This window comes from Vitis vinifera, chromosome 7 (assembly GCF_030704535.1).
Source record: "Vitis vinifera cultivar Pinot Noir 40024 chromosome 7, ASM3070453v1".
NCBI classification, from domain to species: Eukaryota; Viridiplantae; Streptophyta; class Magnoliopsida; order Vitales; family Vitaceae; genus Vitis; species Vitis vinifera.
In genome coordinates this window covers 26607738-26624911 of record NC_081811.1, presented here as the reverse complement: position 1 = coordinate 26624911, position 17174 = coordinate 26607738, and the positions used below count along the sequence as shown (strand labels likewise).

At 28.9% G+C, this 17174-nt stretch overlaps 1 protein-coding gene and 1 pseudogene across 1 annotated transcript; both read right to left on the bottom strand.

The window, feature by feature from the left end:
* Positions 1-6666: 6666 nt before the first annotated feature.
* On the bottom strand, positions 6667-8625 carry LOC100266303 (cytochrome P450 81Q32). The gene is made up of 2 exons (XM_002283756.5): positions 7679-8625; positions 6667-7494 (listed from the first exon to the last, which is right to left on the bottom strand). The coding sequence occupies exons 1-2, from the start codon at positions 8579-8581 to the stop codon at positions 6883-6885; spliced, it is 1515 nt and encodes a 504-aa protein (XP_002283792.2). The 5' UTR covers positions 8582-8625; the 3' UTR covers positions 6667-6882.
* Positions 8626-10833: 2208 nt separating this feature from the next.
* Positions 10834-15678, bottom strand: LOC100259279 (cytochrome P450 81Q32-like; annotated as a pseudogene).
* Positions 15679-17174: the final 1496 nt, after the last annotated feature.

Genomic DNA, 17174 nt, shown 5'->3' with positions numbered 1-17174 from the left:
CCTTTATTTATTTACCTATTTATTTTTGTTATTTCTTCGTGTTTTGATATCCAAGTTAATTTTTCCAAAACTCCATTTTTAAATTTAATTATACAAAATATCATTATCGAAATAATTTCCTGAAATTTGATTTTAAATTTAGTTTATAAAACTTTGATTACCAAAAATTCAATTTAACTAAACTTCTTTTTTTTTTTAAATTCAATTTTCCAAGTTTCCATTTTCTAAGGTTCTAATTTTAGGCCTAATTCTCCAAGATTCAAATTTTTAAATTTAATTCTCCAACAAAATTCCATAATTTCGAATTTAATCTTTTTTAAAATGTTATCTTCAAATAAATTTTCGCAACTCTATTTCCTTTTAAATTAAATCTTCAAAAATTTCATTCTCAAATAAATCTTCAAAATGCCATTTTCTTAGACTTAATCCTCCATTTTTCACTTTCAAATAATTCTTCAAAATTCCGTTTTTCAAATTTAATTTTCAATATCAAAAATTTTACTATTCACGTTCATCGTATTATTTTTGTTATTATTATTATTATTTCATTTATTTATTTATTTTAAAAATTCCAATCTTTAAACATATTTTATAAATAAAAAAAAAGAATTTCGTCTTTCAAATTTAATTTTTAATCTCAAAAATCCACTATTCACGTTCATTCGTTCAAATATTATTTTCGTTATTATTATTATTATTATTCCATTTATTTATTTATTTATTTCTTTTAAAAATTTCAATCATTAAAGTTCAATTTTTTAAAATTCCGTTTGCAAATTTAATTTCCAATCTCAAAAATTCAACTATTCACATTCAGTTGTTTAATGATTATTTTCGTTATTATTATTATCTCATTAATTTATTTATTCACTTATTCATATATTTAAAATCTCATCTTTAAATAATTTTCTCAAATTTTCAATCTCTAAATTCAATCTTCAATCTCTAAAATTCTATTTTTCACAATTATTTATCTAATCTTTATTATTTTGTCATTATTATTATTTCATTCATTTATTTATTCACTTATTCATTTATTTAAAATCTCATCTCTAAATAATTTCTCAAATTTTCAATCTCTAAATTCAATCTCCAATCTTTAAAATTCTATTTTTCGCAATTATTTACCTAATCTTTATTATTTTGTCATTATTATTATTCCATTCATTTATTTAAAATTTTATCTCTAAATAATCCTTCAAATTTTCAATATCTAAATAATTTCCAATTTCTAAAATTTTACTTTTCGCACTTATTTATCCGATCTTTATTATTTTCGTTATTCAATTCATTTACTTATTCACTTATCCATTTATTTAAAATTCCCTCTCTAAATAATTCTTCAAATTTCCAATTTCCAAAATTCCCATCTTCATAATTATTTACTCAATCATTATTATTTTCGTTATTCTATTCATTTATTTATTCACTTATTCATTTATAATTCTTTAAATTTTCAATCCCTAAGTTCAATTTCCAATTTCCGAAATCCTAACTTCCGTAATTATGTATCCAATCATTATTATTTCGTCATTATTATTATTTCATTCATTTATTTATTCACTTATTCATTTATTTAAAATTTTGTTTTAAAATAATTTTTCAAAATTTCAATTTCCAAATTTAGTTCTCTGAAATTCCAATTGTCCAATTTTCGAACTTAATTTTCATTTTTATAATTCAATTTTCATAGTTTCTACTTCTCAAATAATTTTCAATTCTAATTTCTTTTAAAATTTAATTTCCAAAATCCCAATTTTCGTAATTTAATTTTTTTAAATCCCAAACTCTCAAATAACTTTCAAAATTTCTTCAAATTTAATTTTTAAAATTCTCATTCTTACATTTAATCTCTAAAATATCAATTTTCAAATAATCTTTAAGACTCCAATTTTCAAAAATCCAGTTTTTCCTCGAACAATTTTAATTTTTGTTTGGTGATACAGGTGATATGTTTTGTGTTCTTTATTGTACATTGACCCCATTTTTTATGATAGCACATTGCTCATTCGTGGCCCAGGTATGCATCTACTCTCATTTTGGTCATTCTTTATGCATGTTTTGATTCTCATAGGTGCATAATCGATTTGAGTATCCATTGATTTCCATATTGATTGCCACATCAGCTTCATTTTATTAGTAGAGACCCGATTTTAGGGACTTAAAAGGGTGTTACAGTCTTTACCATACCTTCCTGATAAGTAACCTAACCCTCGAACCCGATCCGATTTTTCATAGACCACCTTTTTCAAAATAATGAGTCACACTTAGAGTTTTCTTTCTTATTTTATTTACCCTTTTAAAAAATAAAGTAAAAATAAGTGACGACTCCAAGTCATTTTTTAATAAATAAAATCATTTTCAAATAAAAATTGAGCTCGCCATCGAGTGAAAACGCATGGGTCGAAATGCGGAGTCCACAATTTTCTTTATGTTTCAAAATACATTTGGGTATTGTGATTTCTTTCAACAAGTGGTACTAGAGTCATAGTGTGAAAACCATAGAAAAATTATTTTAAAGATGATGTTTGGTATAAAATATGATAGTAAGTCATTTGATGGAAAAAATCATCTCCGTATTTAGCAAAATATGGTTATAGATATTTTGGTGCAACAAGGACTTTTTAAAGCATTACAAGATAAGAAACCGAAGAGCATAGTGGATGAACAATGGGAAGAATTAAAGCAAAAGTAGTAAATGCTATTTGTTTAAGTCTAACTCGTTAACTAAAATATAGTGTTTTGAATGAAAGATCTTCTTCTGATTTATGGCAAAAATGACAAAAAAAACTTATATTTTAAAATTTTTAACAAATAGATTATATTTGAAGAAGTAATTATATGAGTTCAAAATGGATGAAAGAACAAATCTTAAGGATCACATAAATAAATTTAAGAATTGCATAACTCATTTATTGAGAATAAAAATTAAGATTAAAGATGAAGATAAAATTATTATTTTATTGACAGCCCTGCCAAAATCACATGAGACAGGCGGCTACACTTTCAATAAGAAAGACAATAATCGATTATGAATGAGGTGTAAACTATTCTTTTTAATACAAAAAATATTAAGCAATCAGAGAGTTTGTCTTACATTGAGTAGACTCTTGTGATAAAGTTGCATCATACTGTGATAGGAATAGATAAAGAGGTTTTCAAAAGTTTATCAAACACCTATTTTTTATAGGAAATGTATCAAACAGCCAAGTTGTCCTTGAAAGTCTACGCCTGAAGCGCCGCCATCCTCCATGGGGCAGTGGAGGCGGCCTGTTTAACACAAATTCTGATAAATTCATTTTGGGAGAATTGTGTTTTGGTGAGCCAAAATTAAAATCGATTTCATATATCTTTCATAATTAAGTCCAACATCCAAAAAAAAGTTTGAAAATTGAGAAGAATAATATTGTCTTTCATTAATCCCTAAAATACCCTTAACCCTTACATAAGCACATAGTGAGTGTGAATTTTAATTTTTTTGTGTTTTTTTCCCTTTTCTATTCCCTATTAAGTATTACCCATTTCTAACTTTTTTTTTTCCAATCTATAATTCTATTTTATGTCAAATAAAAAGTAATAATATTTTTATTTTTTTTAATTTTTATTTTTAAATATATTGAATCTTTTTACTCTTATTATAAGTAAGGATAAAAATTTTGGAATTTTTCATCCAAATATTTTTTATCTTTTGTATTTATCTTTTAGTTTAATTTTCATTTTTTATTTTAAATTTATATTACCCTTTCATTTATACTTTTTCTCTTATTTTTAATTATTTTTTATATATTCTACATTAACCATATTTAAAAAATTTTAAAAATGACTATCACTTCACTCTTATTATATATCCTTTTAGCTTTTTAATTTTTAATGTTTTTATTTTAAAATTTTTTAAAAGATAAATTTATTGAAAAAAATAACTAAGATATAAAGTTCTAATATTATATTAATAATTTTTCTTATATAGATAGACTAATACAAAGTATTTTGACTCACAATAAGAAAACTGTCAATACAATTTATTGAAAGTGGTATTTAATTTTTTTTATTAACTTTCAAACTTATCTAATTTTTACTTGAAAGATAATAGAACATGTTTATAAAAAAAAATTAGTTTTTCATTTTTTTAAATAAATGAGTATAAATATATTAAAAAAATTAAAGATAATTTTAGTAAAAAAATTTGATAAATATGATTATAATTTTAAATATAGATTAAATTGGATAAAATTTCACAAAAAAAAATAGTGGAAAGAAAGAACATTACTAAAACTAAAAAAACGAAATATGCAATTACAAAATTTTGATGATAAAATTTAAAAATAAAATTCGAAACAATTCTTAAGTGAGAGAATTTGAGTGCGCAAAAATCCTTGAGTTAAAAAAATGAGAAAGTTTTTCAAAATCACTTGAAATCCTTAACAAAAAGTAATCTTATACACCTTTATACAATTAGTAAATTTGTCTTGTACAGTTAGTGTAACACCCTTGTATAATAACTCAAATTTCATACATCATTTCATGAATATCTGACAATAATTCAGTTAACCATGTTTGCATTAGTTTGGTTTTAAAAAAGAAGAAAAATTGTTGTATAATTTTATTGTACAATCATCATAAGTGAGGTACTTATTTAAATGACCATATACAAATTAGATAAAATGCATGAAATGAATGTATACTTAACCAATGTGTGTAAGGAATGTCATCTATCATCAGTTAGGAAAAATAAATAAACAAGTTTTTCAGAATCACTCAAAATTTTTCACAAATAATAGTCTTGTACACCCTAATACAATTAATATATTTATCATGTATACTTAGTGTAAATACCTTGTACAGTGACTCAAAATTTCATATACCCCTACTCAATGTGTAATCATACGTAGATTAACCATGTTTTCATTGGTTTGGTTCAAAAAATAGTAGAAGATAGAAAAACAAAATTTTCTTTCAAACATCATTAGTGGGATAAGTATTCGAATTGTCATATGCGAGTTAAATAAAACGTTATTTTATTTTATTTTCAATACAAAATGTAATTAAAAATAAGACAAAGAAATTACTTAAAAATTATTATTTAAGCCAAGTTTATTTATTTATTTCCTTTTATTTTTGGAAATAAAGAAAAAAGAATAAAAAATTTATTTAATCATAAGAAATATGAATATAAGATCAGTTAGAAAATACCAAATTTATTTATTTATTTATTTATTTTATTTTGGAATTAAAGAAAAAAATAATAAAAAATTTATTTAACTATAAAAAATATTAATATAAGATATGTTAAAAAATAGAAATAACCTCAAATTTATTTACTTATTTCATTTTATTTATTTAAATTAGAAATTAATTTATTTTAATAAATCAAAATGTGTACAATTAATCTATTACTTTGTTAATTATGGATATATTAAAATTTTCTATTATACAAAAAATAAATAAAGAAAATAAAATTAAAAATAGTAATAAACATATATAATTTAGTTATTTAATTATTTTTCATGTAAAAGATAGTCACATAAAAAAACATATAATTAACCAATTCATTTGTTTAATTGTAAACCAACTATATTTTTATTATTATTATTAAAATAACTAATGGAAAAAAAATAAAAATGGATAATCAATAAATAAAATTTAATTCTTTTTATTATTTTCACATAAAAAATAGTACTAAACAAGGTTTTCAATTTTTATTTTTAAAAATAGTTTTCATTTTTTAATTAAATGTTTTTTCAAAAATAAAATATAAAAAATATAAATCATATTACCATTTTTTTAGAAAGTATTTTTTAAAATAGTTTTTGAACATAATTTTTCTTTATTTATAATTTAAAATAGAAAATAATGTTGATTTTCAATTATTTATAATAAAAAATTAAAAACAATGAAAAATTCAAATTGTTAAAATAGAATTATTATGGTTGCATGAATAGTAGTGTAAAAATTATTAAAATCCAAATTTTAAAAAAGCTTATCCGAAAGGTTATTAGGTATTTTAGTTCATCACTATTTTATATTTTTAAAAGGTAATATATAAAAATTTGAAAGGTGTATTGATTTCTTAACATCTTATATTATTTTTATTAGTTATGTAAATTATATGAACCAAATATTAATTTTTGAGTTCAGTTGGATCCAAAACACAATTATCCATAGTGGAGAGGATAATCCAGAAAATTAAGATAAGACTGAATGATATGAGATTCTGGACTAAAGAAAATTTAAGGCCCACGCAATAGTATGGTCAGGCTGTCTGCTTTAATTTGGAATGAGCCTCGACGAATGGAAATTCTCGTTACGTTGGTCAACATGATAATCATGGCGTTGAGCTTCAACTTTGGGTTGAAAAGTGATGTGAAATTAAAGTCATGGGAGAGGATAATGGAGGGAGATTTTTCAAGTCAGAAAAATGATATAATATGAATTAGACAAAGTTAGAATGATCGTCAATTTGACACATATTGTTAGTCCATTATCATGCAACAGTTCATTCATCTGCACAGCATTGGCACACATTCTCAAACAAAAAATAATGATTTTTTTTTTCATTCTCAAATATATTCAACAGAACCATTAAGTTTTAAAATCAAAGAGGAAAACGATCAATTTAAAAATTTAACAGGCAAAAAAAAAAAAGGCATATTCAAATGAGAAATTAAATATTTCAATATTTTTATTATTATGATTTTAAGATTTAGATTTCCACTCTGCTCTCCAAAGCAAAAGAAATCTGCTAGTATGATAATCGACATAACGACAATCTTAGCATATAATACATATTTATAACGGGGACGATACTCGAAATGCATCAGAGAATGCTTATTGCATCAATACAAGCAAAATACCAGAGTACTAATACCAACTAAATATTGTTTTCTAGTTCAAGTGAACCTCGTTTATAATCTCACGTGCCTTACACATGGCTTCCAATGGCTGCAGTTTGGGCATGGTCAGCCCTTTCCCTTCAATGGTGTCAATAGCGGTGTTGCTAATCTTCTTCCAGTCATAGCACTGAATCAACGACCCCAAAGCCAAACCCACCACTCGCTGAGCTAGGCCAGATCCAGGACAGGCTCTTCTTCCTATTCCAAATGGTACTAGTTTGTAATTCTCACGTTCTCCATTTTCAAACCTTTCAGGTTTGAAACTTGTAGGATCTACCCACACCTGAGGGTCTCTGTGAAGGGCCCATGCATTTACCAGTAATAATGTGCCTCGTGGTATATCAAAACCCCCTATTTGACAGTCATCTGAGGACATATGGGGCAGTAACAGAGGGGTCACAGGAAATACTCTCAAAGTCTCAGAAATGATACTTTGAAGGTACCGCAGTTTGGGAAGATCAGATTCTTCTATCAAGCGGTCCTTTCCAACGTGCATATCCAACTCTGCTTTAGCTTTCTCCAAAACATCCGGATGATTGAGGAGAAGGGTCATTGCCCATTCCATTGTTGATGCTGAAGTGTCGGTTCCAGCAAGAATTAAGACCTGTATTGAAGAATTTGTGAGATGAAAAAAGAAGTAAAAAAACCCACAAAAAAACCAACATTATACACTTCAAAAACCAAGTTTCCCACTACAAGTATTAAACTGCACTTTTATTTTTGTTTTCTGTGAAATTTTAGAATAAACTTTGAAAATACAGCAGATACGAAAACAGCGTTTCACTCACCTGTACAAGCCCTTTAATAATGTCATCTGTGTAGTACTCTGGTTCTGTTTTTTGCAAGGATAACAGATGGTCGATCATAGAATTATTATCCACCGAACCCTTGTCATTACCACTTCTATGCTCATCAATCAAACCCTGCATGATCGCCTTTGTCTCTCTCATGATATTCTTTAGCTTCTTCTCATGGTATCCGAGCCCAGTCCATCGCAATATGGGCAAAAAATCTGCTGGATTTGATGATGCCCCAACCAGTACGAAAAGCTGGCTGATAATCTCCCGAAAACGTTTAGCCTCCGTATATTCCACGTCTTCTCCGTAGTATCTCTTTCCTGCAACCATCCTCGTTATAATATTAAAGGTTAGCTCTGTAAGCATGGGTCTCAGCTCTACCTTTGCAAAACCCTCCCTCGAATCTCGAGCCAGTCGGAGGAGTAGACGCTTGACTTCATCCCTGCGGATGCCTAGAAACATGTTGAGGCGATTGGAGGAGAAGATTTCCAGGGCGCTGAGGCGACGGAGGTTGCGCCAGTGTTCGCCGTATGATGCCGCGGCAACGGTGGTGTAGTTGTACCCCATGTACTTGCCGGACGCAAAGCGAGGGCGGTTGGCCAAGACGACGTCGTTCTTGGTGAAGCATTCTTCGACGGCGGAGGGAGAGGAAACGATGACCGCGAGCTGGGATCCGAATCGGAGGGAGAAGATTGGACCGTACTTTTGTGAAAGGAGTTGTAGAGATCGATGAACCGGTTGTTTGAGGAGGTGGAGATGACCTATAATCGGAACTGCAGGCGGGCTGGGTGGGAGATTCCCATATCTTCGTCTTCTTGGGAAGAAGATTCCGAAAGCAAGCAAGAGAAACACGAAGAGAAGAGAGAGCGATGTGTGAAGGGAAGACACATCCATGGTAGTGACACTGAAGAAGTGAAAGGAAAGGTAGGCTTAGATACAAGTGCATTCCCTGGTTATTTATGCTTTATTTATAGAATGATCAACAAGGAAGAGGACAAAGTTTTTTACCTGATCATGTTTCAATTTTAATGATTTCATTGCTTACCTTAATAATATTTGAATTATCTACATTAATTCAAATATATTTTCTCTAATTATAACTCCAAAACCCAATTCACATTTATGTAAACATTCACTCAAATAATTTTTTTAATTAATATTAAAAATAAAAATGTATGATTTGATGTTGTTAATTACCATAATAGAAAATTTTAAAAATAATAAATTAACCATTTAAATAAAAAATCAATACATCCAAATATGTGTCACATACAACCCAGTAAGTATTTTATAAAAGTTTACATAAAATATTTCTAACATTTCTTAGCAACCAAATATAATTTAAAACTTTAATTACTATATAATTACTAATTATTTTATCATCATTAAATTTTTTGTTATTATAATGTAATCTGATATTTTGGGATATTTAAAAATATGTTAAATTACTTATTTTTTATTTCAAATATCTTTATCTTAATTATATAAAACAAGAAAAATAAATAATTATTTTTACAAAAATAAATCTGATTTATTTAGTATGTAATCATATTTTGAAATGTCAATAAAAAAACAAGCTCAGTGTTTAAATTTTAAAACAATAAAATATTTATAATGATTAATTAATGAGATTAAGTTGTGTTTAACCTTAAAGCAAATTATAGTACCAAAAAAATACAAAAACCACCCACTATCTCTCATCCGACTTCTTTGACTGCATCCTCCCTTTCTGCCTGCCTCAATTGCCCACGAATGAAATTATGAAAGGAAAGAAAAAACAGCTCGTACGATTAGAGAAGGAGTCCAGAAAAAATGATGTCATGCATGAGGTAGACCTACGAATGATGTCAGGCACGACGCGAAATGTGGAAGAATTAAAAACTTCTTGTAATTCTTAATAATAATAAAAACCTTTCCACGCTCGCAAACTCTGAAGTCCAAACACGCAAGTGAATATTTTGAGTTAGAATCGACCAATAATGTTATATTGGTATAATTTTAAATACATGAGATCCATTGTATGCCATCATTTGACCTTTGCTTGGTTTGGTAATAATAAAGTAAGGGTTTTAGAAATCTTTGTCATCAATAGAAAAAAATATGAAGAAAAAATAATATTGGTTATTTATATCTTTTAATTCATTTTTCATGACCATTAATAAAGAGGAGATGAGAGAATAATGAGAACTATAACAATTTTTTTATTGTGAGGATTAAAGGAAAGAAAAAAAAAGGTAAGATAAAAATAATGAGAAATCCTTATGTAAAAGGAAAATAAAAAATAGAAGGATATTTTATCCAAATAACCTTAGTGGATTCTTTTCTTAAATAATAATTTCCTACATGATTACTCTATTTTTAATATTTTTTTAAGACATTTGTACGATTGAGTAGAAAAAACTTGTCATATTATTTTTTATTTACTTTTTATTTTATTTTTTAAAATTATTAATAACAAGATTCATGTTTGACCACGTTATTTTACATAGTATTTTTAGATGGTGAAAAAATCAGTGAAGAGTCAAAACATATAGACAAAGGTAAAATGAGTTTCACTTAAAGAAAGATTAGGAAAGTTTGAAAATATGAAATTTAAAGTACATTTAGAAATTATTTCCATTAAAGCACTTTTATCTACAATATTTTATAAAAGTATTTTCGAAAAACCATGCATCAAATTATTTTCCTTTAATCAACTCAAGTAATTTTCTAGACTGTTAAAAGAGAATTTGAAAAGTTTATCAAATACCTAATTTTGTATAGAAAGCGTTTCCAAGTATGGGGACTACTTTTAACTCTCTCAAAATCAATACCAAACCCATTGTTAGTTTTGCCTTATCTCTCTCTTTTTATATGTATAAACCACTAAATCAATAATCCAAGACCACAATGACAACCCATAACATTATTTCAAACAATCAACTATATCCTTGAAAGTCTAAATCTAAAGTGCCGCCACCATCAATGGAGGCAGTGGAGGCGGCCTCTTTTTTTATGATGGTGTGAGGAAGACCTCTCCTCAAACCAAAGTGTTGCGAGTTGGTTGCGTGGGAGGCCAAATGCTGAAAAAGAACTCATATAGTAAGAATGGTTGATATAATAGTCTTAACGATAATGGTAGTGTTGAGTTTCTTTTTCAACTTCTGTCATTCTTGTTCAATCTTGCTCCTGTTACCTCCCTTCGCCAAAACTGCAACATTTGTAAACCACAATCCTCTGTTTCGTAAGCAGAAATAGTCATATGCATGTTTTGAAGTAGCTCACACCAGGTTTACGTTAAGATTACTATGAGACTCGCTAAATACATTGAGTATATGTTATTCAATTTTTACTGATGCAGGTAGGCTTCAGCAGTCTGAGGGCAATCTTTAGAAATAGAAACAATACTATATCATGCGTGTATATATATATTAAGAGGTGTTTTGACAATTTTTTTTCTTTCAAAAATAGTCTTATTATTTCTATTATATGTGATTATATCCACTCATTATTATATCTAATTAATTCAAATGATGTTTGTTTTTTCCAATGACAACCTGTTCTTTATAAAAAATTATTTTAATCTATATTATATATAAAAATACGAAGTGTTTGTCCACATTTTTTTTTCCCTAAAATAGCATTATTATTTTTATTATATGCGTTTATATTTTAGCATTATTATATATAATTAATTCAAATGATATTTGTTTTTTCCAATAACAATTACTTTTTGTAAAAATTATTATAATTTATATTATATATAGAAATACCAAGTATTTGTCCACTTTTATTTTCTTCAAATAGTATTATCATTTCTATTACATGTTCTTATATCTCATCATTATTATGTGTAATTTTCCTATAGTCTATTTTCTTGCAAATAAAACTCTGGAATTAATGACCCCACAGCCAAATCCACCCTATGGTTTGGTAGGCCAATCCCAGGACACGCCCTCCTTCCCACCCCGAAGAGCAGTAGTTTGGATATATCTCTTTCCCTATTCTCAAACCTCTACAGCTTAAAACTTTCGAGGTCATTCCACAAGCTTTAATGATGTCATCTGTGTAGTATTCTGGTTCTGATTTTTGCAATGATAATAGATGGTCGATCATAGTATTATTATCCACTAAACCCCTTTTATTGTATGCTCATTAATCAAAACCTTGCAAGATCGCATCTAACACTATACTAATATTTGCCATGCATCTTCCTCTCACAACCTCCATAATCTATCCTTCGCAACAGAGGCAAAAAAATCTGTTGGATTTGATGTTGCACCCAACGTGCACGTCTTCACCATAGTAGCGCTTTCCTGCAATCATCCTCATTATAATATTAAATATTAGCAGCAACTCTACCTTCACAAAATTACCCCTGGAATCCCTAGACAAACGATGAATAAATGACTGATTTGAGAAAGAGTCTGTAGATGCCGATGAATTGGTTGTTTCAAGAGGAGATGGAGATGACCAAGAATTGGAATAGCAGGCGGGGTTGGTGGGAGGCGGGGATGTGTTCTTCTTCTTTGGAGGAAGACACTGAAAGCAAACAAGAGAAAGAGAAGAGATAGAGATTCCATGGTTTTGTTGATGACATACTGATCAAGAGAAAGATGGGTTATATGCATATGCTATTCAAACTTAACTTAGTGTTGACTATTGAAGGTAAGCACTGGAGTACGTAGTGGAAACAACCACACTATTTTTTTTTTTCTTCACGCAAGCTTATATTCAAAAGCTACTTTACTTGAACATTTTAAATTGTTTTCCTCGTGATCTTATCCATCTTTAACTGTGCCAGTGACAAAAATATTTATGGAAATCCAATGAAGGAGATTAGATGTAAAGGATGGCAGTTGTTATTCATTGTCACGCGTCTTGCCTAACAGGGTTAGGGAACGTTGCGGCCGAATGCCAAATATCATTCATTGAATAATTAGGCAAGGTTTTGGGTGGAATGCCAAGTATCATTCATTCGATCATTATACAAGCTTTATACAATTTTCATATGCCAAAATAAATAAAATCTAGCAACAAGTCTTATAAAAATAAATGATACCACATGCAAAAGAACGGACTAAAATATAAATCAGACACAAATAATGAAATTAAATTATGCATATAATCTATTATAATTAGTCTTATTTTTTTATAGAAGCTATAACAAAATTTATCTAACAAGGGAAGTCAGAAGGAATTTGGAGAATGAATGTATATACAATCACTCTATTTAATTTTGAAAAAGCAAACCAATGTTTTGATTTGAATTGATGAATAGATTAGCCCTCTTCTTCAATGATGTTGTGGCAAGTTGGCTACTTAGGCCAACTGCTGAAGGAGATGCTTTGATGTGGTGATCATCTTGACAAAAATGGAGTTGGGGAGTTGGGGAGCTGGGGAGTTGGGGAGTTGGGGAGTTGGGGAGTTGGGTTTCTTCTTCAGCTTCTGCCTTGCTTGTTGATAATGCATCCTGCTTTATACATGGCCTCCAAAGGCTCCAATTTGGGCATGGAATGCCATTAAGGAGATCCAGTTCATCAATCAAGCAATTGTATCCAACTTGGCTCAATGCTGTCCAGCACCTCTGAAAGGCTCGGCATGAGGGATTATCACAGATGTGTTATCATGTCCCACTAGAGTTAAACATTAATAGCAATATATCCACTAGTTTACAAACTGGTACAAGTCTCTTGATAATTTAGTGTGGCTCTGATTCTTGCAAGGTAATTAAATTATTAGATATAGGATTCTATTCGCCAAATTGCCCTGGCACATGAATTGGCTCTGCATAAATGCATCCATCTTTTTCCCAATGTTCATCCCCTGCTCTCTTCTTATAGGTCTGATCATTAATCCATCATAAATTTGAAAGCCTTTCTTGAATTTCACGCCCCACCAAATATGAGGATCTCTATGCTGATTATAATGCTAACATCAGCCAATAGTTGCTGGATTGTTTTATAACACCTTTTTTATAATAGCACGCGCTTTACTGCCTTCCAATGGCTCTAATTTGGGCATGGTGATTCCTCTCCCTTCAGCCATGTCAACTTCCTTCTCGTTAGCTCTCTCCCACTCATAACACTGAATCAATGACCCCAAAGTCAAACCTAGCTGTTACTCGATTAGCTAGGCCAACACCAGGGCATGCCCTTTTTCTCAATCCAAATGGCAATAGCTTGTAAGTCTCACTTTCTCCATTTTCAAATCTTTCTGGCTTGAAACTTGTAGCATCTTTCCACAACTTAGGGTCTCTGTGAATCGCCCAAACATTGACCAATAATATTGTGTCTCTTTGTATATTAAATCCTCCTATTTGGCAATTATCTGAAGACATACGTGGTACCAAAACTGGGGCTGCTGGAAATAATCTTAAAGTTTCAGAAATGATACTTTGAAGATAGTGTAATTTGGGGAAATCGGATTCTTCCATCAAACGGTCTTTTCTGACATGAGTGTCCAATTCTACGACTCTAGCTTTCTTCATAACATCAGGATGATTGAGTAGAAGAGACATGGCCCATTCTATTGTTGTTGCAGTAGTCTCAGTACCAACAAGAATTAAGATCTGCATACAATATTTGTAGCTTCGAGAAAAATTAAACCACATGTGACACCAACATTAATATAAATACTCAAAAAACAAAAAAAAAATGGAAATTTCATACTCCAAATACTAGTTGCGTTTGATAGACCATTAATATGCAGCATTCAAATATCTTTAAAAAAAATTGCTTGATTTCCCAACTTTTGTTGGCTTGCCTCTCCTGCACGCTTAATGGCATATGACCTAATTTTTTTAACAAAAATAGAACCATTTATGCTGATCAGTGTCTTTTCTATGAAGCAAACTGGCCAATTTAGGTTTGAATAGCATTATTCTTTTGGCAAAAGTGGTATATCTTAAAGATAAGGAAAAGTGGTATATCTTAAAGAGAATCAGTTTGCCTGCAATACTGAAGTTACCAATGAATGCCCTTTTATGATTTCATCTGTGTAATATTCTGGTTCTGATTTTTGCATTGAAAGCAGAAGATTGATCATACTGTTTTTATTCACAAGGCCACGGTTAGGACTTCGATGCTTTTCAACAAGACCTAGGAGATCAGCTCTTTCTTTGTTTTGATCTTCACCAACTTCTTCTCCTAACCCCCAAAGTCAACCCACCGTAGTAAAGGAAAAAACTCTCCTGGATTCGATACCCAGCCAATTCAAAAACCCCTCTCATTACTTCATGAAAGTGCTTGGCTTCCTCAAAATCCACATCTTCCCCATAGTACCGCTTTCCTGCAACCATTCTCATTATAATATTACATGTTAGCTCTGTAAACATTAGTCTCAACTCTACCCTTGCAAAATTATCCCTTGAATTCTGAGACAATCGGTGTAGTAAAATCTTGATTTCATCCCTGCGGGTGCCTATAAACATGTTGAGGCGATTCGGAGAGAAGATTTCCAGTGCGCTTAGGCGGCGGAGATTGCGCCAGTGTTCGCCATATGGTGCTGAAGTAATGATGGTGTTGTTGTAGCCTATGTATGTTAGAATCCGTGTGAAAAATAAAGAAAACGAGAAAGAAAGAACACACAGATTTAACGTGATTCGCAAATTGCCTACGTTGACGGGAACAAAGAAGAGGATTTTTATTAATATATCAAATTAGGGTTACATAAAATGGTATTTATACTAACCCTTCAGAATGAAATTCCAAAAATACCCTTAAACCATACTGGGATCAGCGCCTCTCCAACCTATCGTTCACCTACAACAATAGAAATACAAGCCTAAATAGCAAATGTCGTCATTCCGATATTTGCCCTTTTTTTTCTATATGTCTTTCACTCAAATATGAGCTACATACTATAACAATGTACTTGCCAAACAAAAAGATGGGCCGGTTGGCAAAAATGATGTGATAACAACCTATCTTAGTGAAACATTCTTCAACCGTGCATGGAAAGGATATGATAACAACAAGATGAGATCCAAAGCGGAGAGAGAAGATCATCATTATATCATATTGGAAAATAGGTCAATTAATGACCCAAATATCATTGTTTTATTCCTTTATTTTAACTTTTAGGTTGCTGATGACACAGCCAATGTTAGTAGAAAATTATTTGTTAATGGATGCTAATCAAGTTGGATTGAGCATTCTTCTCCATTGATTTGTGTTTCCTTCTTCATCTATTAATTATTAGGTAGAAAACAAACACGAAATAATTTTTAAATATTGTTCTCTAATATTGTGTAAAATAAAAATATGTTTAGAAACTTGAAATGTTTTTAACTTGTTTTTAATATGTTTATCCAATGTTTTGTTTTTAATCATTTTACATTATAATTAATTTTTACAACAACCTTAGAAAACAAATGAAAACAATTAAAAGATATTATTTGAAAACACCTTGTTTTCTGTTTTTAAAATTAAACAGAAAATAATTTCTAATTATTAAACATGTTTTCTTGGTTTTATTTTTTAGAACATAAAATTATTTTCGAAAACAGTTGCCAAATAGGTCCTTAATTTCTGTAAGACCGTTTGGTTCTCGGAAAATTTAAGAAAAAATATGAAAGAAATAAAATAGGGAGGAAAATGGAAGGAAAGAAAAATTGAGAAAAAATAAAAAATAGATTTGAAATTAATAAATTATTTTCATATGGTTTTTCAAACTCATTTCATTTATTTTTTTAATATATACAAACTAAATAATTTTAAAATATATAAATTTGTAATTAATTTTCATTATATTTAATTTTATTTTATATTTTTTATATTAAAACCAACCTTAACATTTTTTTTCCTAATAACTTATGAAACCAAACATAACCTAAAGAAATAGGATACCATAACATTTTTACACAATTACCTGTAAGAGTCTACATGATTAATGTTAAATTGAATTCCACTTGTGAACATGTACGATGTAGAATTATAATATTCTTATATAATTATTGGTATTTTTTTTCTAGACTAAAACATATATTGTTGAATTAAAGGTTGATGAATGAAAAGTAAAAAAAAAAAGACCAAATCAACAATCGCTTGTTATTTTGCCGGCAAAAATGTTACAATTTTTATTAGTTTATTTTGGCTGGGCATGATACCGCCAAAACCATACACAATACTAATCACATTTATAATGATAATTTGAATGAAATTAATAGTGTGTTTGACAGTAATTTTAGAAAGTGTTCTTACCATTTCTAATTCTTGAAAAATAAATATTTTTAAGTATTATAAAGATTAAAAATATTTTTTAGAATCACTATCAAATTCACTTTAATTTCTTATTTATTTATTAATTTTATCTTTATAAGAAGTTATGTGGATACAAAGCTATTTAGTGTGCCAAACCTTTTTTTTTTTCTTTTTGTAATTATTATGGATGCAAGTGTTGAGATATAAGGAATGCTTTCCTTATATCATTCTTTCCTTATATCATTTAGTGTTGAGATATTAGGAATGTTTAGATATTAGGAATGTTTAGATATTAGGAAAGTTGA

Bases quoted from the DNA above. Each gene is read 5' to 3' on its own strand.
- LOC100266303 (XM_002283756.5), bottom strand. From the start codon at position 8,581: ATGGATGTGTCTTCCCTTCACACATCGCTCTCTCTTCTCTTCGTGTTT. The intron at 7,495-7,678 runs GTGAGTGAAACG...TCTTCAATACAG, and splicing joins TTATTAAAGGGCTTGTACAG to GTCTTAATTCTTGCTGGAAC.